This window comes from Gallus gallus, chromosome Z, assembly GCF_016699485.2.
Source record: "Gallus gallus isolate bGalGal1 chromosome Z, bGalGal1.mat.broiler.GRCg7b, whole genome shotgun sequence".
Lineage (NCBI taxonomy): Eukaryota > Metazoa > Chordata > Aves > Galliformes > Phasianidae > Gallus > Gallus gallus.
Genome location: NC_052572.1, coordinates 67227633 through 67255486, shown reverse-complemented (window position 1 = coordinate 67255486; position 27854 = coordinate 67227633). Strand labels below are relative to the sequence as shown.

Below are 27854 nucleotides of genomic sequence, written 5' to 3'. Positions count from 1 at the left end.
AAAAACAGTAAATGGTAGAGGACAGACCTGTGAGGGCAGCATGTAGGTGAATTTAACAGAATCAGTCATTCCCCTCCATTTTTAACAAGGTGAAGGGGATGTGTTTGTTTGCTTACAAGTAAATCCACTGCTGGCCAGATCCTACAAGCCAGTTGACTTGATCTTGGTGAAGCACCATGTGGCACAGAACAAATCAACCTTGAACTTCTAAGCAAGCAACCTTTGGCAAGCCTAAGGCTTGGTTTGTTCTTGAAAGAAAGTAAGATCAGCTTTAGAATTGCTGGAAGTTGCAGATCAGGTATTCAGCAATTGGCAATTGAGAAGCTGTAAGAGCTCGTCAGTCTATGATTGTTCAATTAAGCAAAAGCCCTCTTTACAAAGGGAAGGGCAGTACAGGGTCTGCACTAAAGCACTGAATATTCTCAAAGCACTAAACTCACCAACTCATTTTCCCTTGTAGTGCTGCAGCAACAGGAAGCAGCTGAAGGCTGAAACTTCTGGCTATGGCAACGGAATACATTTGATATAAGCATGCTTCTAGCAGGGTGTGCTTATGAACAGCTAATGCTGAAGAATGACTGTCCTTGTAATGAGCAGATCACTTCATTCCTAGCTGTACCCTTGTGGCCAGATGTTTGTGCTCTGTTGCAGATGCCTGGAAGGCTACACAATGGTGACAGAGGTGGATGTATGCACTTGTCAGGAAGATGGACAGTGGTCTCCTCAAAGTATTTCCTGTTGCCCCAGAAAGTGTTCCCTCCCAGGAAATATCACCCACGTCATAGTACTCGGGGACAACTTCACTGTGAGCACAAACATCACTTTGTCATGTGTAGAAGGCTACACTCTGGTGGGAGCAAGCACATCCACGTGCAAGGTATACTGTTATCTGCACTTTTTTATTTTGCAGGCTCTTTTGAATTGAGGAGTCCTCTTTTTTTGCCCGGTTAGCTTTTGGCTTTTAATTGTGCACAACAAAAAAATGTAAAGCATATCCTGCAAAACATAGCATGCATTCTTGTTCTCCAGTAGGAACAATTAATAGCTTTCTTCATGTAGATTTTCAGAACTGGTAATTAACATTTTATTCTTCCGTCAAAAACTAATGCTGTCCTTTTCAAATCATTCATTTTATCACATTTCAGAGAATAAATCATGTACTTCTCACAGGATTAGTACTTCTAAGGTCTGCTTTTATTTTGCCCTTAAAAAGATCAATTGAAGCAGGAGTTAAATGTGTTTGATGATTTTCTGTTCGGGTATCAGGCTTCCTTTAGAGGACTGGGGTTGGCAGCTGAAGCACTTAGTCATGATACGGAACTTTCAGACAGGAGAAAAGTATGGAACATGGGACCGGGCAACTCTCATTCTTCTCATTGTGTTCTATGAGCTGTTATGTGACCTTGTACAAGGGAACTTGCTTGTCAAGGTTCTCTCTCCATTCATACTTTGTTCTTCCTGTGTTTTAAGCCCAAGCTGAACGCTCCTTCCAAAGCTAAGCTCCAGGCTATGCTGACCTTCTAGAAACATTACTTACATTACTGAGTTTTGTTAAGGATTTCACAGATAACATCATATTAACCACATCTGTAAGCCCACAGCTATTGGATGTTTATTCTAAGACTTCCCTAACTTTTTTCATTTAAATATGAATTTAGCATATAGAATGATGCTGTCACACTTTTTTATCACACTTATTTTTCAGGAGAGTGGCGTTTGGATGCCAGAGTTTTCTGATGACATTTGCATTCCTGTGTCATGTGGGATCCCAGAATCTCCAGAGCACGGATTTGTGGTTGGCACCAAATTCAGTTACAAAGATGTGGTTCTTTATAAATGTGATCCTGGCTACGAACTACAAGTAAGCAAACTCATTCCCTAGCACTCTAAACTTCTAGTTTTCCTTTCCTAGTCTTACGTGATGACTGTAAGAATATATTATGCCTGCTCTGCATTGGTGCATACTGTTTGCTGCTACAGAAGTTCAGTATCTGCTTTTATTACTGTATGTAGAATGCTCCGGCTATGTCTAGGGTATTCATTCAGTGTGTTAATGAAATAACTGAAGCAAGTACAATCGTCCTGGTCAAGGATATGTATTCAGCAAATACCTTTTAGTGTTACTTTTTAAGTGAATATTATTCCAGCCTTCTGAAAACATAACTTTTTTATTACTTCTGTGAACAATGACACATACTTCTGGTATTAATTCATGGAAGAATTGATTTCTCACCTGTTGCTCTCATACTATCTCCCTGATCTCAGATCATATTCTTCCCTCAATTTCATAACATTCCAAGCATTGTGAGTTCAAAAGTCAAAGTTCCTGATAAATGCCACTGCCCTCAGTTCTGTGATACTGATAGACGGTATCGAAATTATTTCTTTTTTTCTTAACTTTTTATGAGAAAGACTGCAGTTCGTTTAATGGCAGCTTTATCCACTCGTGAAGGTGGGAACGCCTCCATGTTGTTTTTATTATGAGCACTGCTGCCTCTATCTGAGTTCTGGAGCACCTCTGATGTCCAGTACTCAGGATGCATGCTAACCACTTCACAGTTCCATCATGTGTTTTTAAAAGCTGCAGTGAATTCAGAAGCTGGGCTCTGAGGCATAGCCTGGCTGTCATGAGCCCCAGGGGATGCCGGTATACAGCACACTCACCAAGGGGTCTTCAGGACAGAGGCTGCCTCTCCCTTCTGTGTTCCATGTGTACAAGCAAAATCCAGTCTCATGTTTCTAGACACTGCGGTAACACCAATGAAAAATACAAACTTTATGCACCTGGTCATTCAGTGTTTATAAAAAGGAGAGTGTAGAGAGTGCACAGGTAGCTGCAAATCTAATTTGCATTGTGTTGCCACATGTGTAATAACACTAGGGATGAAGGATTGGGTTGATACTTAGATAGATAGGTAGAGTTGCTGTTAAATGTGTTTTTGATGGTAAGAGGCCAGCTTTTGTATAGTAAAAAAAATGACCCGTGCTTTATATACCAGCTTCGCCACCTAGTGTCGATTTGTTTTCCTGTGTTTTTTTAATTTTCCTCTGGAAAGCTCAGCCCAGTGGGCATAGTGCCATACAGCACTTATTCCAGACAGCTGCCCTTTTCATTGGGCTTGATTTGTAATTAGAGCATATTAACTCAAGGAAAAATTTTGGATGTTCTTCATGTTCTGGATTAAAATAAGAAATGAATAAAATATGCACATGAGAAAGAAATATTATTATTTATTACCAAATGTAAAGCCGGACTGTTTGGGACGCGATGAAAGTCAGCACTGTGTGTTTACAAACCACAGGCTTGAATTGTTGTTGAAAAGAATGCAAGTTAAGTTATCATTAAGAGGGTACTGGAAGGAGAAGATGTGCCATGGTAACACATTCCTGGGAACAAGAATGGCAAAACTGACAAAAGCAGTGGTACCCCAGGGAGACGGACAGGGGAAATGACTAACTGGCCTCAAGCAATTGGTCTGCAAACAATAATCTGCACTTTCCCATTCTGCTTGGGCTGTAGCGTTCAGCTCCCTGTTCATGTGGTTTGCACATGAAGGCAAAGTTCACTGGGCTTGCTGGATATTAAAGGGAGAAAAAAGGTCACTAGGTGAAATTGTTTTTTGAGTATTGTCTCTGTTTTCACAGGGTGATACAGAACGGACTTGCCAAGAAGACAAGCTTTGGAGTGGCTCAGTGCCAACATGCAGAAGTATGTTCCATCTGAGTTTCTCACTTGATGAATGTGGTCAAGGGTGGTTTTAACCAGAAAACACAGTGTTTTATAACTGATTTGTAACTCACACTGTCTTCGTATGCCTAAAAAATTTTGGTAAGTACCACAGATTGCACCCTGGGAGATGTCCTCCAGAATTGCTGGTGTGTACAGGTAACATTGTGAAGGAAATCACTATACCTTCCCACCTCTGTGCCCCTATGCCTCTAAGAAAGATGGGCAAGCAAGTTCCAAAGCAGCTGATGTTGAATACCTCCACTTTTGTATGCTTTACTTCAGACATAGGGCTCTGTGCCCAAAGGAGCTTTTGACATTCTTTCTGCTGTTTTGTCTTTGTGCATCTTCTGATAAGTCAAAGGAAAATTATTAATGATGTAAAGCAATGTAAATATTTTGTATTAACTTCGTGCTTAAATAAGACCAGAACAGTAGAATTTTTCTGAAACTTTAAACAGAGTATCAATGACAAATTGGAGAGCTGTATTCCTGTATCAGGTTACTGACACAAGAAATAACTGTTGTATTTGCAGATTATTCTCTATTTTGGAAGGGTGGTGTCTGAAATCTAAGCAGTTCTGCCACTTTGAGGTCATGGTTCCTGGGATTCCTAAGGTTCTCTGACCACCTCAGTTACCAACAGCTGCAGCTGTAATTCTATGGATACTGCTTTTCAAGGATACTTAGATTCTGCGAGATGCCTTATTCCCTCTGACTGCAACGTCAAAACAGAAGTTGCCTACATAAATACTTACATGGATTTCAGCTGTTGACTTCAGGTGTCAACTGTGTAATTTCCCAAGGCTTCCTGCCAGTCACAGCCACAATTGATTTTGTCTTTCAGCAGTAACCAGGAGCACAAAGCATGATTCTGCTACTGTTCTGCTACTCAGCAGCAAATATCTGAGAATGCCCTTAAAATCACTGTGTTCTTCTTTCCCTGCTTCTCAGAATGAAAACTCTGGAAAAGCTCTGAGAAGGACAGGCTGTATGCTGTGTGCACTGTATCTGGAGCATATTCCCTTATGTTACAGGAGTATCTTGTGGGCCCCCAGAGGTGATCGAAAATGGATCTGTTCAAGGAGAAGAGTTCCTGTTTGGCAGCGAGGCTTTTTACAGCTGTGACCCTGGTTTCGAACTGCAGGGACCAAGCCGAAGAATTTGCCACGTTGACAAGAAGTGGAGCCCCTCTGCTCCTGTGTGTAGGCGTAAGTAGCAAAGCAGAGCAACATGTTGGCAGTTCTCCAGGAGGAGCTAACTGGCAGAGTACTTTGGTTGGCTTCCACCTGGTCTCCCCCTCCAGCTGGAGGGCTGTAACTGGAGGAGCTAGAGGAAAAGTTAGCTGAGGAGCTCTCATTGGCAGTCTCTCTCGGGTCTAAAGGGAGCTCATTTCAGCATATTAAAACAGCACAAGCTTAATGCTATGCTCAGGTTGCTAGAGGAGGAATGTGGCCTGTTGCATTTTATTTGCCTTACATTAAGGTGTGCAAGGCCTTGATCATGACAGGCTGTGGTGGTTTGACTCTGCAATGCAAAGGCTAATATATCCTGGACCCTTTGCATGTCTGGAGATCAAGAGTTTTCTCCTTAGGAACAAATCTTGGTTCTGGGCAGCAGCAGACAGTTAATTGTACAAGCGTGAAAAGAATTATTTAAGACTTATTTCATACAGGTTATAAATAAAATGGCCATGTTTTATTATCTCTACCAGTAAGTTATTTTCCATCTTCTTGTGGTTATGTCCTATCACTTGGATTCTTCTCTCTTAGCTGTGATGAGTGTGCCTGGTCTCCACTGTTCAGCTGGTACAAGTGGGCACAGTCTTTCTTAACTGCTCTCATTTTTCTTGGAGACATCCTGAGACCACCTTTCAGGGTACAGGGAGTGGAGGAGCCTGAAAATGTAGCCTCTGGTTTGCTCACAAGAAATGTTCTGTATTGCTATCTGCTTGAATGCATCTCATAGCTTACAACACTGTCAGATGCATTAGGACGGGTTCTCTCTCTGGTGTCTGCAGCTTGTACCCCAGGAGGGAGGGCAGGCAAGATGTTGTATAACCCTTCTCCACACTGTATTTCCCAACTTCTTTCTTCCCATCTTTCCATTAATTCCATCTATGAATAGAGCTGTCAGGGTGTACAAGCCAAGCAGAATGGGCTTCTTTGTACAATACCAAGAACTTTCCTTCTTTTCTAGGAATTACTTGCGGGCTGCCTCCTTCAATAGAAAAAGCAGAGGCCATTTCTACAGGAAACACATACAAAAGTAATGTAACCTTTGTGTGCAGCTCTGGTTACCACCTTGTTGGACCGCAGAATATCACATGTCTTGCCAATGGGAGCTGGAGTAAGCCATTACCACTGTGTGAAGGTAAACATTTTCTGTAGCCTGGCATGCTCTAATCTGGAATAAGGAGTATCTTCCCTGATATGCATGTATATCACATGGTCCAGGCAGTAAGCTGCTTTTTGGAAGCAGTTCAGTGATACATATCGAAAATGGCACCTGAAAAAATGAAATGTGTCAAAAGGAACAGTGTTTGTTACTAAATCAGTAGGAGACTTGGACATCCTTTTTCCCTAGCTCATATTCTGCAATTATACAATCTTAGTGAGAGATGGCATTGTTTACAGTCTCAGAAAATCAAAGCATTAACAAAAGATAATGGGCTCAGAGATGCAGGACTTCCCTCAGCAACCTTTTCAAGTCAGTTGCCAGGCTGATATTATTTCTCTGAATTTTGAGCCCAAATCCAGCAACAGGATTGTGTTAAGGTCAGTATCAGCAGCTCAGCCTTTAGCCTTCACAATCCTCATTTGAACAAATACTGTGAATGCATGACATACCAGTCTGCACATTAGTGCTTTCTGATGCTCCCACAACAGGCCCTGCTGCAAGAAATACCTGTGTTATATGTGTTGGGCAGTAGTGGTCAACACAAAAACAGAAAAAAAAAAAGTGAGGTTCCAAATATGAAGAGGTAGGATTGTTGGATGACGTTGTTGAAAATATAAAGTGTATAGAAACATAGTGAATTGCAATATAATTAGCTTCTAAATACGAGTTTTATCCTTTCCTGGCCTTTTAGCTATGAAATGATAGAGTCTGTGCTTCTCACTTTTTCTTTTAGAAATACACTAGTCCATTTTTTTGCCACTGCACTTTCCTTCAGGCTGTTCATGTCCCTGCTGCACATGCTCTTGGTCTCCCAGGATAGACTCTAACATTCTGCTTGCTTGCCTTAGTTTCCTTTGGCATTCTCTCATGGAGCTGACTTGATCTCTCCACACCCAGCTGTTCACACAGATTCAAAAGGGACCAGCATGCATGTGACAGCTTCACTGAAGTAAGACAAATAATGATCTTCCACTCAAGGCAGGTGTTAGGTTCTTGTCACCAGAGCCATGAAAACTGCATGAAGGATCATCAGATGCTGTGTTGGGCGGTCACACAGTACACGGCTCACTGCACATTACAGTTCTCCAATGCTTTGCATACCTTATAGGAGCAATCTGCAGACTTGACAGGGGAAGTCCTCATCAGAGAGGAGGCCTTAAATACTGTAGGGGGCACCTAAGAGAAGTCACCCACTAGCAGTGCTGAAATAAACACGATGTCTAGAAAGACCCACTTGAACAAGGTTGAGCACAACCACTTCTGCTAGCTTTTCTATTCCTGTTGCCTGACTGCCATGTGTCTGCCTTTGCTAGTTTACTCTTAAGTCATCCTATTATTCTGACCACTCAGGAAAATTGAATGGTAAATGGGATGTGGAACAGAGTCTGTTGTGTATCAGCAGTAACCCAACCTGGACTGACTGCCTGCTGGTTTCAGAAACACAGCAGAGAATCTTCAGGGGGACGATTAGTATCTTAAGTGTCAGCATCTTGCACCATCCAGCATTTCACCTGGTATTTCTTGTCTATCAAAATGGAAGTTGCAAAGGAAAATTTCTGAGGTATTTCTTAGCAGTGAGAAAAAACCATTTCCATGTTCTGCTCAACATACCCCTGTGCAAGGTCATAAAGGTGTCCTCCCCACCACTGCCAAATTTTGCTGACCTGATAAACATGTGGCTGTAGCATTTATCTGTCACTGGGAGGAGCTCCTTTCCTAGCTTCTGTGCAAGTCTGTACTTTGCTAAACTTTCAGTGATTTTCTTGATTTATTAGTCTGTGGCTGCTACTTTAAACATACTGTGTGAATAACTCAGGAATTGTTGCAAGTCCAAGTCTAATATCAAGCTGTGTTAATGACATCTCTTTCTTTGCAGAGACCAGATGCAAACTGCCACTTTCTTTGCTGAATGGGAAGGCAATTTATGAAAATAATACAGTTGGCAGTACTGTAGCATATTTCTGCAAGAGCGGATACAGTTTGGAAGGAGAACCTACAGCAGAGTGCACAAGGGATGGAAGATGGAGTAATCCTTTGCCTCTCTGTAAACGTGTGTGTTTGCTTTGCAGTGAAAAAGTGGTTTTAACTTGAAAGCATTAAAGGCTAGTTACTCTTAGTTTATAATGGTAGTAATTGAGAGCGACTTCTGCAGATATTGGTGGAGGTGTATTGTAGTTTTCTTTTGGAGTGGTCAGGAGCAGAATTTGTTACTCACAATTTAAAAAATCGGTTTGACCTACGTTTGTAAATTTGCTGGTGTGCATCATGTTTTTACAAAGGAACAAAGGAAGCAGTTACTGAGATTGCCAAAGCATTATTTTGTCTGAGTGCATTTGCACGACATTACCGTCATGCAAGCAAGAACAAGCTGTATTCAGTGTAACTCCTTTTAGTTGGAAAGCTGCTATTGAATAGGGTCAGTTGGAGTCAGCAACGTGATTTATGAGGAGCAGGTGAGAGAAAAGTACTTGTTCAGCCTTTGGAAGAGAAGGCAATGGAGACCTCCTCATCTTTGTCTAACTATTGGCAATGTGGAAATAAAAAAGAGCTGAACTTCTTTCGGAGGTGAACAGTAGTAGATTAAGAGACAGTGAACCCAAGTTGCAACAAAGGAAGTTCCAATTAAGTATATGAAGAAACTGAAATGGGACCAGAGAGGGTGTGAAACGTCTATACTTAAAAATACTCATATTTCAGCTATTCACGGTCCTTTGTGGCCCAACCTAGTTGGTCCTGCTTTGAGAAGAAGGTTGGACTAAATGTCTAAGTAAATCATTCTGTGATTTTATGAAATAGCACCTTATGTCCACTGTGCGCACCTATAATAGCCATCCCTTTGAGATCTTCTGTTGTCTTATGGTAGTAATTGAGGCGTTATAGGTTTTGTACAGCAGCAGGCTCACAGGATATTTGTTTTATGAAGCTGGATTAACCTCTGATGTATACTAAGTTCAGCCTTTTCCATGCTCATGGTGAGATCAATAGACTATCCAAAAATAGCTCAGCAAGTTTACAGCCAGTAGAAAGTAAGATTATTATAGAATTTTTGAACTCTAATGTCTGTGCTCAAGGATCTGGAGTTTGTGCTGCTCTGTATCTGTCCAGGCCCACAAATCAAGGAATGGAATGAGTCTGACTCTTTTTATTAAATTTTTTGCATTAACGCAATGGCAAGCAGGAAGGAAAGAGAGAATGATGTGATTGTAAAATGTAAGATACTTTTCACTTAGATCCTTAACTCTATCTTCCACAGACTTCATTAGAGTATGGTAGCAAGCTTTATGACCGAAGAGAATAAAAACTTTTATCATTATATATAACCCAAATCTCATAACTTTACAGCAAATTACAAATGTGACTTGTGCTGAGCATCCATTTCTATAGCTCTTCATATGAGTTGAAGTTGAAATTTGCAGAAATTCTTCTAAAGTTCCATTCCTCTCTTTCTCTTTTTTCCTCTTCCCTCACTCCTTTTCTTTCAACAGCAAACCCTTGTCCCGTGCCTTTCATAATCCCAGAGAATGCCCTTCTCTCTGAGGTGGATTTTTACGTCGGGCAGAATGTGTCCATCAGGTGCAGGGAAGGCTACCAGTTGAAAGGGCAGGCTGTGATCACTTGTAATGCTGATGAGACTTGGACTCCAACAACAGCTAAGTGTGAAAGTAAGTATGGTACAGCACAATACAGTAAGTACAGATCCCTGCAGTTCCATACAGCTGTTGACAGCATCTGTATCACACAGGAGTGTGACAGCACAAACCTGTTAGCATAGTACTCTGTGTAGCTGCAGCTCAGAATGGAGGGATGTTTTATCTGCATATGGAGAGCTGGTTTGCTTCTAGAGACCCTGGCACATAGAAACAACCAAAGAAGCTCTACAAATAGCTATTTTTTCCTTCTAACAGTTATTTCAGGGTATGTTTATGAGTTGATGCCCACTCATACTACTGTCTATTGGGCTCTAGCTGTCATTTTCTTCTCAATTTACATTTTGCAAGCACTGCAGCCATATTTGTTTGTTGAATGCCCTGAATATCCTGAGAATGCTTGTGAGATTATGGTGAAGCTATAGGGAAAAGCAAGCTTTTATTGTATTTATTAACACTGATGGAAAATCCTTTTTTCAGAAGATGACTGAAAGATTTTTTGGCTTCTTGCAAACAGTATTGGCTAGTGCAGTGACATCACCCTGCAGACTCAACCTCATGTATATCATGAGACCACCTCATAGTTTCTGCTGTATATGGTTGATTGCTGTGTTGCTTAAAACTGCTGTTGCTGGCCATCTCCATGTGCACTGCTGTTCACATGTCACAGGTTTGCCCTGAGTGTGCACACCGTGAAGCACCACTTTACTGCATTTTTATCAGAGGTGTCTCAGCATCTCCTGAGTCCTGTGGGTGAAGCAGTGTCCAGAGTTAGAAACCATATCATGCAGGCATTGTAGCTCACCAGGCTCTGGATGATTTCTTTTGTTTAGAGATATCTTGCGGGCCCCCAGCTCACATAGAGAATGCTTTCATCCGTGGTAGCTTCTATCAGTATGGAGATATGATCACCTACTCATGCTACAGTGGTTATATGCTGGAGGGACCCCTGCGGAGCATTTGCTTAGAAAATGGAACGTGGACAACACCACCTACATGCAAAGGTAAGTCTTTTTTTAATGACAGAAGTATTTTTTAACTAGCCACAAGTATGAAGGAGTCGTCATAGCTGCAATAGAAAGTTTTGCTGATTTCAGTGCAGCTGTGATTTCACCCAGGGCATTTTAAATGCAGAGTATTGCTTTATTTCCACATGAAAGAGAGGACTTCCCCAGTTTTTCTCTCTAGTCCTGGCTATTCTTACAGTTTTGTAACCATCACCTTTGATCCTTTCTCTCACATCTTTTGCGAGAAAGTGACAGAACTAGTCATGTTACTGACATGCTGAGCTGCTTCAAATTAGCACTGCCAGTCATTTTTTCACAACCAAAGATCAAGCATAGCAGAAAACAAAAGTAAAAGCTGCTTGGCCTTTCACTGTGCTTAGAGCTTGGCAGTTCCTGAAAATCCTTTTACAGTAAAGTACTTATGGATAAGTTGATACAGCTTACTATGTAGTGCACACTAATTACTGCAGAATATTTGTGATTTTAACAAAAAAACTAAAGATAGTCTTAACTTTTTACCCTTGACATGCCAGAATGAAGGCGTCACTTTCTGATATATTGAGTAAAAAATAAAAATTAGTTGTTTATATTTCAGAATTAATTCTTCCACAGAGAAGATTCATATAAATGGTCAATTTTCAACAGAAAAATGGAGGAAGCCAGCAAAAAAAGTAGATCACAAACTTAACAGTTAAAAACAGATATCAGTATATTCAAGTGCTTTCTTAACAACAAGGGTAAGGCATAGCAAAAGAGTTCCAAGGTCATAGAGCTTTGATTGGAGAAACATTGCCTTGTGCCGTTTCCGTTCTCACTCCTGCTACCAGATGAATCTATAGCTGTGTAAGTTAGCTGCATTCTGAAGTCTTATCTCAACTGTTGCAATAGCCACCATAAACTGAGCCTCAGTTTTTTCTTCAGAAATGTATTAAAAGCAAAAACCTTTGCACATCAGTGGTAACTCGTAAGCAGTGACATTCCCAGAGCTCGAGAATTCCTGCAGAAGAGGAGAGGTGCCAGAACAGAGATCTGGGAACATCGGAGCCATAATCAAAGTTGTCAGATCTGCTTCTGCTCTTGCAAGTGCCTTAGCAACTTCCAAAATAGAAGTAACGATACACCCTCCCTCCATTGCCACCGTTCTGTTTAGATGAGAAACCCCTTGGAGCTGGAGGTTTCTATACAGAGTTGACCCTAGCTGACTAATCAGAGTCCCTTTGTCAGTGTTTTTGGTTTGAATTCTGCCATCAAAACATGAAGTTAAGGCCTAGCTAATCTGAATTACCCTACTATGTGAAAGCAGACATTCTTTTAAAATTCCAGATTAGGCAAGTTAAAATTGCCTTGCCTAAAAGTCACAGGTCAGCAGATTGTTTTAAGGAGGCAGAGAAGTGGAGTTTTAACTTATGAACATTTCCGGGACAGTGAAGCTGCCTCTGAAAACCATGTTTTTCCTAGCCATGTGATCATGGCATGGCATTGCCCTGAAAAATCAGCTGTTGAGCAGCCCAGTAGAGGACATCCATGGTAGAAGCAGATGAGTTATATCAGATGCTGATAGGTATCCAAAAGTTCTTTTGGAAATGTACACTCATAAATTACAGAGCCCTTTCTGAAAAGCTCACCAAGTATCTTATTATCTCTTTCTGAACTATGGTGGCTGTGGAATTCAAAGGATCTCAGCACAATATCTACTCTCTGTGAGAGATATTTAGCAAAACTTTGTGATGCTATCTCCACACTGTAACACTCTGCATTCTTCAACTGCCTCCTTTATATCAGCAGTTTTACTTCTTATTCTTACTGTGACAGAACAGTACCTATGACAGAACACTTAACCCTTATGCACAGGACTGTAGTCATCTGCTGGAAGAATTTCTTGACACTGGTAGCTAAAAAGCTGGAAGTGATGATATGCAAAGAACTGTCAAACACGTCCTGTTTCCAACGCTACCTAATCACTGAGACTGTTCAGAGGATTAAGTGTTGGGGTTAATTATTCTGAAATGCAAAATGATGAAGTGGACAGATGGTCAGAGAGTAGTGTAATAAGACAAAGTGGAAAAACCTGCCTTTGGGTGTACTAAGGGTAAGAACAATTTCCCCCCTTCCTTTCACCCAAAAACGGAACTAGAAAGGACCAAAGATTCTTCTGGGAGGGCTGACATGTTTTTGTGACACATGTCAAAATTATCTTTCGGAACTGCTTTATAATTCATTTAAGGGATTTGCCTAACAAGAGGGCTACAGGACCCAAGCCTTTGTGGTCTACATCAGAAGCAACATGAAAGCACTCTTTGCAATGACTCATGCAACACTTGGTGTTTTTGGCTCTGTGAGTTGATTACTAATGTGTCCTGAGCCTGCTTGAAACATTCTGGCCCGGTTGAACGGGTTAGTTAACATAAATATTGTAATTAAAAAGCAGATTTCATTGGCTTCTATGGGAGAGCTGCCACCACAGCTGCGCTTGCCTGAGTCACTACTGGCTAAAGATTGCGGGCCAGATTCTGATCTGAGTTTCAGGGGTGAGAAGTATTAGGCTGTATCTGCCAAATGTAAATACCTGTGGGACTCAGCAGACTGCACAGATTGACACAGCTTGTCTAACTCTTATCTCTCTCCTCTCTGAAATGGTCTGAAATCTGTCATGTGTTCAGTCTCTGCCAGCATCGTGTCGAATGGGAGAGGTGTCTGCTGTGGAGGTGTTAACCAAAATCTGATGCCCAGCTAGTGAACAAACTTTCTGAGGGACAGCAGATGCATTGGGAAGTTGGTCACTTGCTACTACAGGGAGGCTTTTTGGCAGAGCTGAGAACAAACACCAGGAATCTTTTCTTACCCTTGCTTGCCCCTATTTGTATTGCAGAAGTGTTACCACTTCTGTGTCCTGTGGAGGTAACTGTCAGGTTATATGTGTTCATAAGCGGTCTCACAAAGAAAGATTGGTACTGTGGGTGTGTTTCAGTTATTAATTCATATTCTTTCTCCAGCAGGTCAGGGCTGAATTGTCCTGCTTGCTTTCACTGTAGCTAAAAAAGTGAATGAGATCCCAGCTTAGTTTACCGCCCCAAGCCTTTCTCTACTATTGTCTACTGAGTGAAAAATAATCCTCACAGCTACAAACATACAGAGTCTCTCCCTGTGTAAACTGATGTATAACAAGTGCACACCTAGGGATGGTACACTCTTAGTTATTCGGTGTTTCACAACCGGGGCAGAAAGCCAGGAAAAGCATACCTCTGACAGAGATCCCGAACTGCTGAGCGGGATGGAGCTGCTGTCCAAAGCAACTTCAGTAACTAATGAAATGTCCACATCTTCTCCATCAACAGGGTGAGAGAGAATAAATTCCAGAAAACGTTTTTCTTGGGCTTTGAATTTGACTTGGCTTGTAATTTCTCTACAGACCTTTTATTTACCATCCTACTATACCTTAAAGGAGTATCTTTTCCATGGAGTGGATCACAGACAATTTCAAAACTTTAAATGTATTCTTCTTCAACTTAGGTAATTTTTCATTGCACAATAAAAGTGTATTTGACACACTACTCACTTTAGCCAACACCAGAGACAAGCTGTCTATGTATTCGTAGATATCTTTACAATAAAAATTGTTCAGAATACCTTTTTAAAATATTGCAACTCCTCTGAACTCTTCCCAGTTTCATTACCAGCTGACATTTAATGGGGAGGCTTAAGGCATTTAATGGGCAGGCATTTAATGGGAAGGCAGTTTCACAAAAAGGCAAAAGCTTTGGCCTCGTTTCAATGGGCTCCAAGCTGTAACTTGCAGCTTGGCATGGCTTGGTTGCAAGAGTGACTCAAGTCCAGCTCAATCAGTGAAAGATCTGCATTCTTTCCAATGTGGAGCTTGGGTCTGAACTAATGTGCTAAGCCACTGTATTTAATACTAACACTGAACAAGATATGAAATACTTTCAAAGCCCAAACACATGTTTTACTCACCTCGAAAATAATTAAAGATTGGATGCAATTAACAGTTCAGACCGAGTTTCCTGAGGTTATTCTGTGTTCATGACTACCACTAATTAGAAGTTTGTCTGATTACTTATTTGTCCTGTAGGAACATCTAGAAGCCACAGCTTTTTTTATCTTATGTGCATAGCATGTACACAAACACAAGAGGGATTTTACTTGCTTCAATAATCTTTAAGTGTAAAATGTTTGTACTTAGCTTGCCACTCAGTTTTATAAGATACTCTTGGTTTCCCTGGATGTATTAGCCAAGATAAAGTACAGTGTCATTCAAATATGTCCATAGTCTGTTGAGTTCAGGCAACATGCTGGAGTAGCATGGTAGAAAGCACTTCAGGTTCCTCACTTTTATGAGCAAGTGTTTATTAAGAGGTATGTGAACCATGGAGCACCAGTCAGCATGAAAGCTGGGGGAAGTTTATAATCATACTTTGAGTTCCATAAGTAAACACTTTACTGTGCCCATGCTACACCTTTGTAGAGCACTGCTCATTGCTCTGGATGGCAGTGCAATAAAAATTCCTTCTCCTACCACACTGTCCTTTCATACATTTCAGCAAACCTTGTGTAAGGCCAGACAACATTACTTGGTTTCAACCCAAGGTTAGAAGAAAGCTTGGTTTTATCGAGAAGAAGAAAAAAATGGGTAATAGATTTTGTTTGTGTGTTCGTTTTAGGAAAAAAACAAGAGTGGGAATAAACAGGTCAAAAAGCACAACATCAGCCATTAAACATTGTCCAGCTAATTTACCACACTGTGATAAAAATTTAGCATTTTTCTTTTTTGCTGTTGCTCAAGGACGTTTTTGGTTGTCTTAACAGTTCACAGTAAATAAAGAGGAAAGCATTATGTTTTCTCCCCTCTGTGCTCTCAATCACTGTACCTAGTCACTTGCACACAGCTAGAAAACAGTGTAGGCGTTGAAGTCAAAGCCAAGTTAAGCTTGTGAAGTTTATTATGTTTTATGTTCCAATTGACCTCTTGTGTTGGTCATGACATCATTCTGTTTCCAGCTGTCTGTCGGTTCCCATGTCAGAATGGTGGAGTCTGTGAGCGACCAAATGCCTGCTCGTGTCCAGATGGCTGGATGGGTCGTCTCTGTGAAGAGCGTATGTATATCATCCTTCACGTGTTATTTATAAAGATGTTGTAGATAAGACAAGTGAATTTTCTGCTGTGAACTCAGTGCAAAAATTAAAGGTGTAGGAGCCAAAAACATAAAAATCACAGCTTTATTCTGCTTGACAAATTAGAATAGAAACGACTAAGCAATTTCTTGCTCTAGACAAAGGTCTATCCTTCGATACCTTGCAACAAAACACATTTTAATTGATGCAGGGCTGGCTTTTCCTGGCCTGGATCCCTATATAATTGTAGAACTGGATCTGTTCTGATTGTGAACAACCAAATCTGACTTCTGAGCCTGTCAGAAATTCTCTGGGTGATGCTGGAGGTGCTGGGTTTTGCCATATTTCCCATTTCCTCAGTAGTGGTCTTAACATGAGGAATTGGTGACATCTGAACCCTTCATGCTGGCAGTACCACCATAGCGCATACTCAGCCTTCTGTGTGTAACATTTTCAGCTGGAGGGGGTTGAGCCCTGTGCCTGGCAGAGTTGTGTTTGGTATGCTACGATTGATTTCCTTACCTTAACATTAGTAACAATACTTAATGTGTTCTTCATGACCAAAAGACAATTTTTATGCCCCTAGACATTTTAATGTGTCATCCCAGTTCTGACCTTGTTTTCATATACAAGGAAAATGAGCAGACAGCTGACAAGGTAGATTACAGTTCATGCAGACATAGGCAGTGGCCCTTTTTTTTTTTTCCCTCTTTACTTTGACATAGGCATTGTGAAGCAAGGTAAAGGCTTCCCACAGTTAGTTACTGCCACCTTGATTCTGCAGTGTTGCTTGTCCCTTAAGGTACATCAGTGAGTAGAAGAGATAGGTTTAGTCTTTGGTTCTGAGGGCCTCTTCTTTTGAGTGCTAGCATTGAGCACTGATTTGTCAGGGCCAGGCCACAGGTGAGGCTGCAGAGCTTTGAAAGAATTCGGTCATACATACAGAGGTACATTCCACAGATAACAGGACAGGTACATCATCCTTAGAAAGGCTTGACCACCTCAAAAAATGTGTGGAGCGCTGCTACTTTAGTGATACGGACAAATCTTTGTGACATGGATTAATCCTGTGAACTCCTAGAATTTCACTGTTTCCTTCTTATCCATGCTGACTGCACCTGCTCAGCTTGATCTCTGCAGAGGGTGGTCCCATCCTCCCAAAGTAGAACTCCCCTAGCAGTGTCTCTCATGGGTCCAAATTTGAGACCTAGCTCAACTCTTTCTCATACAAAAGCTCTTTCACACAGTCACTCCGTTCAGTTAGAGCAGAGGAGATGGTAGTTTTAGGAAGGTTCTTAGATCACCAGCAATTGGCACACTGGACCACTTTGCAGATCTGCTCACAGGAGCAGCTTAGGCCGTCAACTACTTAGTATCATGCAGCAGTTCTCTGGTTTCTCTTCTCCCCAAAGCCTTCAGCTGCAATCAGTGTGTTTGCACCCAACACACCTTGCATTGCTGGAGCTGTCTGTCACGGGGAGGCTTGCGATGTTGTGTGTCTCATTGCATTTTCACTGGTCCAGACCAGTCCTTTCTTATGAGCAGCGCATAGTTTCCTTGTTTGGGATCCTACACTGTGGGACCCAAGGAATCCAGAAACAATCCAGTTGCTTGTGACTAAAGCACGAATTGATTTTGATAGCCACCCTCACAGAAGTGACCATTGTTTAGGGATATTACAGGTGAGAAGCAAGGAAACAGCCCTTGCTCCTTTGCAGTGAGTACAGAGCCCACAGGTGTCTGAAGTACTCCAGAAGTCACTTCATTAATGGTTTGTCACCATTCCTTCTCTTTTCTGGCCACCAAGCCAGTGGTATTTGCTGCATATGCCTTCTGGGTAGATCATTCTCAACTCCATTTATACTGCATACAAATACTTCAAGGGACAGTAGAGTCTCTAGTTAAATGTAAGGGGCTTTTTTGTACACCTTCCTCTTTATTTGCAGAGGTGATTATTATTTTTACTGGTTCTCTTCCCTTCTCCTTAGCAATATGCATTTTGCCATGTCTCAATGGAGGTCGCTGTGTGGCTCCTTACAAGTGTGACTGCCCCCCTGGATGGACTGGATCGCGGTGCCATACAGGTAAAACTCCCTTGCATTCTTTTTCTTTTTGGGACCCTGCTAGCAGTGCCAAGCACAATTTGCTAAGTACTGTGTAGCAACTACCACGCTTCTCAGAGGAAAACCCAGCTCTGCAATAAAATTCCCAGAGCGTTTGCTGTCCTCAGATGCAAACTATTTTCAGAGTAGTTCCTGATGCATCTGAACAGCCCTCAGAGAAACGTAGTCCCAGAAAAGACAAACAGCCTTCAGAAGAGGGCTGTCAACAAAAGCCACTATCGGGGGGAGAGAATTTCCAAGGAGAATGAAGCTAGACTGCCCGCTCCAGAAGGAGTTGCAGTTTCACTTTCAGCTTCAACATATACTGTTCAGCATCAAACTCAGAAGCAAGCTGCAGGTTCTGAGGTTTTTCACCACCTACCTGCCTGGTATGGGGGATTCCCCTTTGGTGCCTTGGTGCAAAGGTAGTGGAGGTAACAGAGGAAAGCAAGGATGTGTTTAAGGATGGCTAAATTTAATGGGTGTGTGGATGGCTTAGGTATCATCTAAGTTCTCTGTGCAAACACAATATGCATGATAGATCTGTTCCTTGTACCTGAGTTTCAGCAGCATGCAGCACTCCAAGGTAGCCAGGGTAATGGTTCTGAGGTGCCAGACCTCTGTCCTGGCAAGTCAGTTCTAATTAGATGAAGCCAGTTTACAGTGAGGACTAATACTGGAACCCAGGTTTGGGGTACTTGTTTTCTCTACAAGGATGAACAAAGGGCAGCTTTTCAAAGCCTTGTCACAATGCAAATAGCCAATAAAACTTGAGGTGATTGGGTTTGTGATTGACCACTGAAAAGTCTTTCAATCATTGAATCTCAATCGTTAATAAATGTTACTTTTTTTTTTTTTTTTAATTCCTACACTTTGTTTACTGCATTTTTGTTGTTCAGGTGCAACTTATTTGAGTGTTAATAGGGCCTTAACATGAAAGCATGTGGTTGCCTTCCTGCAGGTCTTTCGAGTGGCTGATTGGGCAAACTGCAGGAGGAATTTGTGCTATTTATGAGTATTAGTTTTACTTGTTCACCTGTTAAGAATAGTGAGTTTGGGGGATAAACTGCAAACCTAGCCATCCCTCAGCAAGTTAAAAATCCAGAGTAACCTTTTTAACTCTCAACTACTGCTTTTTGAAGCAACACTTGCCTAGCGTATAATGCAGAATTTCACAAACTGTGTAGCTGCAACAACATAGGTAGTTGAGGAGTACAGGTGGCTTCTTTACTCATGGGCCAGAAGTTCAAATCAGTTCAGGCTGAGTTGCTTTTCAAGTAGTTCAAGTAAAAAATCTAGTGGTCAGCTGCATCTGTGCCAAAGTCCACTCAAAAAAAATACATAAGCACTGTTTGTAAAGTTACTCGGTCAATTGAGGTTTTACTTCCTGGTCACACTATTCTGTTTGGTCATCTGACAAAACAAAACAGAGCAAAGTGAGATGGGAAATACTTGGATTAACTGCTAGTCTCACAGGAATAATTATGTACATAAGGTGAGAGGTAAAGACATTTAATTCATATTTTTCATTCCAGAATCAGAAGTAACTTTCAACATGACAAACCTGGCACGCTTAATTGCACGAGGGTAGTCCATCTCTATAGCCTCCTGCCATTGTTTGTTTTTTGGCCAAGAGGAATCAGAGTAGAATATTTCCATTGCCTTTACACATTCCTGTGGCTACACATTTCCGTTTCCAGTAAATCAGTGTTTCCAAGTGATTAATATTTTTTTGCAAAAATATGACTAAAAGTTTGTCTTTACTGGTGTCTGTCCCCTTAATGTAGAGTCATCTGCTAAAAGTATTTGATGTTTTTTAGCATCCTGGTATTATAAATGTTTATGCTTGAAGTGGGTCAATGAGCTTGAAGTTAGCTCATCAAGTGAGTCTGAATCTGTCCTGTAAATTCCGTGTTGCTTTATCTCCTAATTTCAGAATTGCTTGGAAGAGTTACCTGTTATCCCTCAGTTTGGTCATCACACAAAAGCAGGTGTAACTGTTTCTCAGCCAACCCTTCCCTACTGGCTGAGGCTGGCAGTAGTTCTCCAGTCCAAATGCACCGTAACACCTTTAGTGATATCTGTTCCTTTCAGGAACTTGCTGTCATCCCCTGCTTTCTTTCCTTGTGTCCACACTAGTGCTGTTGTGTTAAGTCTTGCCTGCTGTTCATGTGTAAATGGCTTTTTGACTTACAACTCTCTTTTCTACCTCTTTTTATCGCTTGTTTCTGCTTGTTCTGGCTGCTGTTCAGCCATCACATTCCTTTCAAATGAACATCCACATTTTCTTCCTAGAAATGAAGCCTAGTCCTCACTGAGGACTAAAAGTCCTCAAAGAGCTCTTCTAATTTCTCCCTCTGCTTCTGCTCGTATTCTTTTTCTGCCTCAATTCAAGACAAAAAAAAAAAAAAGAACATAATTTTTAAGGCAAGGTAAAATAATACACTGACTCTTCCATGCAGCTCAAGCACTACAGCAATCAGTAGTGGGGTTGGAATCACATTTAGCAGAGATGTGCAGAGATGAGCTTCTAAGGTTGCCCTTTCCAAAGCAAACCATCTTTAACAAGAAACTCAAAGCTGACATTTAATGTTGTAGTTTTGAGAGCAGTCCATTTGTAATGGGATAACACTGGCTGGACTTTCAGCATGCTGTTCCTTAACAGCTTGGAGTGGGTTTACTCATTAACACAGTCTGTATGTGCATTTATATGCAGCTGTTTGCCAGTCACCTTGCTTAAATGGTGGGAAGTGCATACGACCAAATCGATGTTACTGTCCCTCATCATGGACTGGACATGATTGCTCAAGGTAAGTGTTGCTGAGTGGTGTCCCATGACTAACCCAAGTGGCTCACTGCTGAACAGCACCCCTGAAGAACTGGGATTGATTTTGCAGAAGAGCATCTCTAGATCCTGTAAATCAATAGTCACCAGGCAACTCATAATTTATGGACAATCTAGAAAGACCTCAGAGAGTACTCTGTCAGATGGTTACCAAATGTATAGAAATCCCAGGAAGTGGTACATCTGTGCATGAGCAGATAGGCAAGCCTGCAAGGTTTCACCTTAGTGCTAATGCTGTAAGTGGAGGTGTTTGTTGTGGCACAATACAGAACATTTTCTAGGTGTTCATTTTGAACAGTGTATACTTCAGCTGGGTCCAGGTTCAAGATGCAGGTAATGCAACAGAAGCTGTAAATAGTAGTTCTTTTTACAACTAGCATTGGGTAATGTCATTATTTAGAGTGAAATACGGTGCCTCTTAGTCAGGTCACAGTTCACATTGCCTGACAGTAGTATCACCATGAGAGGCAGCATTTAGAAGTCTTAATGTTTGTTTTTTAAAGCTAAGTTGGGCAGTTCTGCTTATGTGGAAGTCTGAGCAGGAGCCAGTTTATCTGTGGAAAGCTGCCTTTTTTCATACTGCTGCTGAGAGCCATTTACAGCCCTGAGTATGGAAAGCAGGCAGAATTGTGATAATGTTGTGGTCCGAAATCAGGTATAATAATGAAACGGGCAGCATGAGTTATCCTGCTCCCTGTATGGAATACTAATGAGGGCCATGAAACAGATAGCAGCAAAAACACTTGTACCTCCACTCCTCAGCAGCCATGACAACCTTTGAAGATGTCTGATTGCTACTGACAGACTTATTCTGAATGCATTGGTCATTCTCCCGGTGAGCTAAACAAATACCAGCTGAACCAGATTTTCCTTCTTTTCTCTGGAATATGGACAAACCCAATGCCACTGTCTTACTTTTTTATTCTTCTTTATGGATGGATATAGATGGGGATTCCTGTCTGTCTCTCTGATACACCATTCATCTTAAAGTTCCAGAGAAGATGCCTGTAGCAAAACCATGTTGTCTTAAATGAATAGTTTTCATTTGTAGTTATGTTTACCTAAGTGAAGCAGCCTATATGTACTGCTAAAAAAATAGTGTCTTTATATAAAAATAGTGATGTTAATCTGAAAGTTAAACATAAAGTCTGGTAATATTTTCATTTAGGATATAAAGCAGAGAAGCCCAAGTCCACTGGATTTGTCAGCCAAATAAACCTGGAATTTATCTCTGAGGCAAAGCAGATTTTCAGGCTTTTAGCAAAGTGGACTCTTGCTGGTTTTTGTGTTTGTTTTTTAACTTATCCACAGCTCTGTGCAGCATTGCTGACCGTGAGAGAAGGTGGAACGTTGGTCCTGTGGGATAGTGGTCCAGCAACACTTCCCATCAAGGACTGTGTGAGAGGAATCTTCCCTACACAGAGCTGAGGGGGCTGAGCGGAGATGACAGAAGCAGGCAGTGAGATCTCTTTTGAGAACCACCCCGATGGCTCTTTACAGTGCATTACAGTGCTGAGGATTCAAAAACAGTACAGGCAAGACAGGAGTAAGTGTCTTGATAGCAAAGATTTGCTGTTGCAGGTTAGGTAGGCATGATTTATAAGGGGAAGTTGGAAGGGCTAAAAGCTTTTATCAGCATCCAGGTCTAGATTGGCCCCAAAGCGTGTGATGAGTCATATTTTGCATTAGACGTCAGCTCACTCACTCTTTTCCCCTCTCAGTGTGCTGTCTTGAGCTTGGTGCTCTAACCCCAGTACAGGCTCAGCCTCCTTCTCCACGTTCCTCACTGTTGATCTTGCTCTCCATTTTCACCCCTGCACTGATTCTATTTTGTTTCTTACATGTGGTGGTGTTGTTTGTGTGGTTTTTTTTTTGACACAGAAAACGGAAGGCTGGATTCTACCACTTCTAACAGCAGAGCAACAGTTTTACACTCAGAAACCTTTCTTCAGCCTAGACAGCGGGGCTCAGAATCTAATGCATTGTAAATCACATCCATTGCTTCCCTTCCCCCCACCTCCTTTGTTTTGTATTTTATTTTGTGATATATTTTTTCTATACCTTTCAATTTTTAAAGAAAACCTCTGTATTTTCCATTTACAAAAGTATTATCAAATATATGCTGCTATATACACACCATACACATACAAAAGTGAAGATCCCTACTGTTCACTGAGAAAGTGGCTGTGTACGGTGAAGTCCCTCCCATTTCTTACACCCGGTAAGCTAATTAAAACATGCTATACTGCCAGCCATGATTAAACAGAATGTTGCAGTTCTGCTTATCATCTGCCAAAGCATACTGAAATCCAGCAACTTAATGGTAAGGAATAATTATGTAAAGCTAATTGAACCACCGAACTTTGCATTGGGCTTGTGTCATGGTTGTATAAATTAGAAGTACATCTGATAAAGTCCCAATTGTAGCCAGAGTTCCTGGTGGACGTAAGTAGATTCTGTAATGTTCATTATGTGACATTAACGTCATTGGAAAGCGACTTAGATGGAAGGCAGTGGCAAGAATTTTAGCCATCAGTAAAATACTCAAAAGCATGAAAGAGTTGAGACAATGTCTAGGCAATAACAGCCTCTGAGGATTTTTGGCATACAGGCATTTCAGGTGTCATGATCAGTCTGGATAATCCAGAATGCAGCAGCGGACAGCACAGACCACTGAAAACTTCCCCCTGGTAATGGAACTCACCACTACTTGCCTGCAACCAGTAGCCCTTTCCTGTGTGATGATCAAATACACATCCAACATCCTCCTGCCAGGCAAATGTTTTTGAGACATGGGGTTTGGGTCCCAATGTTTGGCCCTGCAGTAGGGAGAGAAGGTGAAGCTTTGCTGTTTGCTTGCAGAAGAGTGGTATTTATGTTATGCTGAACCCTCAGAGAACTGGAAAAGGCCTCTCTTGTGTACATGCACAGGCAGAAATACCTAGCTGAGTAAGAAATGCTGAGAGCACACATGCTGTCCGATTTCTCTTTCGCACATTGTTGATCCCAGTGCATCTGAGAGTCACACATGGTTGAGTGCCATCATTCAGTTGTGCTCTAATGAGCTGAGATGCTGAGATTTACCGATGGGTACGTGGTGTGGCGGAATTACAAGGTGGAAATCCCAGTCATGTGCTGAGGTCAAATGTTTGCTAATTATCATCAGATAGTAATGAAGTCTAGTCTGTGAAAGAAGATTTTAGAGTGAGAACCATTGATCGGGAGCTCCATTTTTCCCAGTAGCAGCAGAAAAGCATGACTGTCAGCCCACACTAGGAAAGAAGAAGGAATATGCTCTACACTCTGCAGCATTACTGCGTAGTTACCCTCGGGGTCATGAGCGTGCACACGCTGCCCCCACCTCCCCCCTTCCCTCTTTATAAATATACATTCCCTTTATGAATGCATGATAGGACAATAAAAGGAGCTAATGGAGGGACTAGGGCGCTAGTGAAGACTGACACATAGCTAATGGCTGTTAACCCAAGACCAGAAATGGGGAACAAACAAGTGAAGCTGTGAACCAGGAAAAGCTGGAAGAAAAACAAACAGGTGAAGAATATTTGTCAAGGGACGAGCTGAATTCGAATGCAGATTCCTTCCCACTGGGAGCTGCAACCGGCTGAAGAGTTGTTCTTTCAACTCCCGTAAATATATTTTTTCTGATGGATTCTGCTGACATGTACCAACAGCCATCAGTGTTTACAGCTTTGGTTCAAGTTAGCATTCAGTAAATAATAACACGTTTCAACCCACGGTCACTGCCATGTGTAGGCACTTTGTTCCCTGACTCCTGCTGCTGTGCACAGTGGGGTGTACAGATGCTGTAGTGAGCAGCTCGGGATACCTGAAGGGAAAGAGTGCATCAGTGGGAGAAGTGGATTTTTATTTATATGTCATTCTCATCTTTTACAAAGTAGTCCCATTTTCAGTGTGCTTCTCTGGTACGTGCCCTCACAGCCCTGGCAATCTCCAGAGCAGAGCAGCAGTGCTTTGGAAGGCGAGCAGGGCTGGCAGGAGACTGCTGAGCCTTGGGGGCGAGGGCCGGCTTTTAGCACTGCAGCTTCACACTAGTGACTAGTACATGGAGTTTGGGGATATACTCAGTCAATACGTTTCATAAGCTGATGTGGTAGAAAGAGTAGCTGAAACTATAGGCTGTTATATTAGTGCTGTGTATGATGCTTTGATACTTGCTGGAATATTATCCCTTCCCCATTCTGTGCGGTATTGTCATTTATGTCACTGCTTGTTGTGTGTTTTAAAGGACTTCTGTGTGATGCACTTTACACTGTAAATAAAGTTGCACCCTGTTTAGTACCTATATAGATGCAAGACTGTTTTGTTTTGTTTTGTTTTGTTTTGTTTTGTCCTGTTTTGTTTTTTGTAACGCTGAGCAACAGAAGTGCCTGCCTGCCCCTTGGGGTCCGCTGCTGGAGCATGCGTGTGGGGAGGATGGGGCTCCACTCAGGGGAAAGGATGAAATAATTGGCAGTAACCTCAGAAGAATGCGCTGGGTTATTCCACGTCCTCAGATAAAAAATGCTGTTAGCTCTTCATTTTTCAGATTCCTTCTGCCATTAGAACGCATTTTGAAACCTGTAATGGCCAAATTTATCCCTGGCATGAACAGATGCACTGAAACCCTACCGCACGCACTGCTTCCTAGAAATGGGACTTGTTTTGTTCTGCACTAGGGCTAGAGTTTTTAAAGCTATGGAGCTTTCTGTACTCAGAAGACAGGCAGGGGTTAAAAATGTAGCATGACAAGGAAAACTCTGACTCAAATACCGCCTTTCCAAGAAGAAGCACGTACAACAAAGCAGTCAAAAAATGGAGGGTGTGGGCTTTTTCGGGGAATGTTAGTAAGCCTTTCTGTGTTTCAACATACTGGCTTAAGTGGAAATTGCAGAGTGCCAAAGCCGTGTTTGAAAGCCTTTCCCTAAGCAGCAGCCCAGAAGGTGACATGAGATTGCAGAGAGTGCTGCTAGTGAAGCCCTGAAATTTGACGTGTGTCTGATAGAAAAGAGTCAAATTTGCATGCGACAATACTCATGCATATACAGCTAATAACAGTGAGAACAGGATGTCACTGCACGTGGTCTCCATCCTGAGCATACAGAGCGCAGCCCTGCTGGAAAGGAAGAGCAGTAGGAGTGGGTCTCTTTCTCTGCCATGAGACTGAAACTGCACTGCTGAAGGGAGTGTGCTGACGGTGGATCCTTCCTGATCCCAGAAGTACGGTGGGAAAGGTGCCACCATTGCCTCTGGTCCCACAGAGGTCCGTGAATGCCAGCAGATGTTGCTGTGAGGAGCTGAGTGTCACCTGACGTCTGGTTCAAGCAGTGGTCTCTCTGCAGCTCGGTACAGGAGCAGCTTGTGCACCTCGGGCTCATCCTACAGCGGTTCATACCCTCTCTGCAGAGAGATCCCTGCTGCTATTACCGCACTGCAGATACTTTTCTGGGAGAGCAGACCCCGGCTGTGAGTTCCCAGCAGCAAGAGCAAGGTGCTGCAGTACCCAGAGATGTGTGGAAGATGCAGCACCGCTATTGATCTCTTTCCTGCAGTTGCCTCCACTCATGCACGGAAAGTAGAGCACTTCACATTTCTATGCTGTTTACCACAAGCTCCTCTCCCAGGACTGCGTTTCTGTTACCTTTGCTGACGTGCTGATAGGGCCTGCAGTCATCGTGGTGCTTACAGCTCTCATTGCAGGCCAGGCCTGCAGGCAAGCAGCATGGCTGCCTCATCCTGACACAGCCTGGGCATGAGGTCTTGCTGGGAGGCTGTAGAGCTGCCATGGCAGCTGCATCACCGCACCCAAGCCAGGTCAGCTCTTCCAGAGCTGAAGCACCAGAGATAAAAGCATGTGACAGTTAAGCTTGTGTTTTTGGTGCATGGGTTAAAGCACAGGGGAACCCACCTCACAGCCTAGTGGGGACACAAACGTAAAAGGACACAATAGAAACACAGAATCACAGAACCACAAAATGGTTGGGTTGGAAGGGACCTCAGAGCCCACCAAGGCCCTCCATGGGAGCGCTGCCGCCCAGCAGGTCAGGTTAGAACAGGGCCCACCCAACCTGGCCTGGAGTGCCTGCAGGGATGGGCACCCACAGCTTCTCTGGGCAGCTGTGCCAGGGCCTCACTGCCCTCCAAGCAAAGAATTTCTTCCTAACATCTCACCTAAGTTTCCCCTCGTTAGTTTAAAGCCGCCCCCCCTTGTCCTGTTGTTATCAAACTGAGTGCAAAGTTGGTTTCCCTCCCGCTTCTAAGTTCCCCTCAAATACTGGAAGGCCACAATGAGGTCTCCCCAGAGCCTTCTATTCTCCAAGCTAAACAAGCCCAGCTCCCTCAACTTTCCTTCATAGGAGCGGTGCTCCAGCACCCTGATCATCACCTGGAAAACCAGGGGTAGCCAAATAGGTACAGCAAGAATAGAAACCTCAGTGCAGTTACCATGCTGCAAGAACTTCCCTGTAGAAAGCTGCTGTGAAGTCATTAAGGGTGCTTAAGTGCCGCTAAAAAGAATTTAAGCATTTTTTCAGACTGGAGCTTTCATCTTGGGTTTGCAGTAAACATAAAGAGCTGCAGATGAGTGATGTCTATCTAGAACCTGGCTTGCCATAAGGATGCAGGGGTTGTGTAAAGCTGGTTGCCTGGTCAGGTATTGCAAGGCTTGGTGCCTGATCTGATTTAGTAAATATCTTGGTTAATGGTCTGGGATGAGGGATAAACAGCTCATTAATTAATCCTGCTGCTAATGAGCAGGGAGGTGCTGCGAGTACCTGTAGCAACAAATTACATAAAGACAGTAATCACATTAAGGGGAAATGACAAGAAATTAAAGATAGGAGGAACAAGTGGGTGCTTCCCAAGCAACAATCCCGCAGTGACAGTGCCCCCAGGGAGGGAGGGAGAGAGAGAGAGCACACCATGCCCTGGCTACAGCCACCCACACCAATGCAAACTGAGGGCCGGGGTACTGAGCTGGCA

The 27854-nt window shown here is 42.4% G+C and overlaps 1 protein-coding gene across 1 annotated transcript in view; it reads left to right on the top strand.

Moving 5' to 3' along the window:
- The window catches only part of CR1 (complement C3b/C4b receptor 1 (Knops blood group)), a 125456-nt gene extending 100277 nt beyond the window's left edge, over positions 1-25179 (top strand). The window contains exons 39-50 of the mRNA XM_015280699.4: positions 652-877; positions 1706-1861; positions 3646-3709; positions 4765-4938; positions 5927-6100; positions 8004-8177; positions 9613-9789; positions 10608-10778; positions 15795-15890; positions 17897-17992; positions 20727-20820; positions 22737-25179. Of these exons, the coding sequence (XP_015136185.2) occupies positions 652-877; positions 1706-1861; positions 3646-3709; positions 4765-4938; positions 5927-6100; positions 8004-8177; positions 9613-9789; positions 10608-10778; positions 15795-15890; positions 17897-17992; positions 20727-20820; positions 22737-22767 (1633 nt within the window). The 3' untranslated portion in view covers positions 22768-25179. The remainder of the gene's footprint in view (positions 1-651; positions 878-1705; positions 1862-3645; positions 3710-4764; positions 4939-5926; positions 6101-8003; positions 8178-9612; positions 9790-10607; positions 10779-15794; positions 15891-17896; positions 17993-20726; positions 20821-22736) is intronic.
- Positions 25180-27854: the final 2675 nt, after the last annotated feature.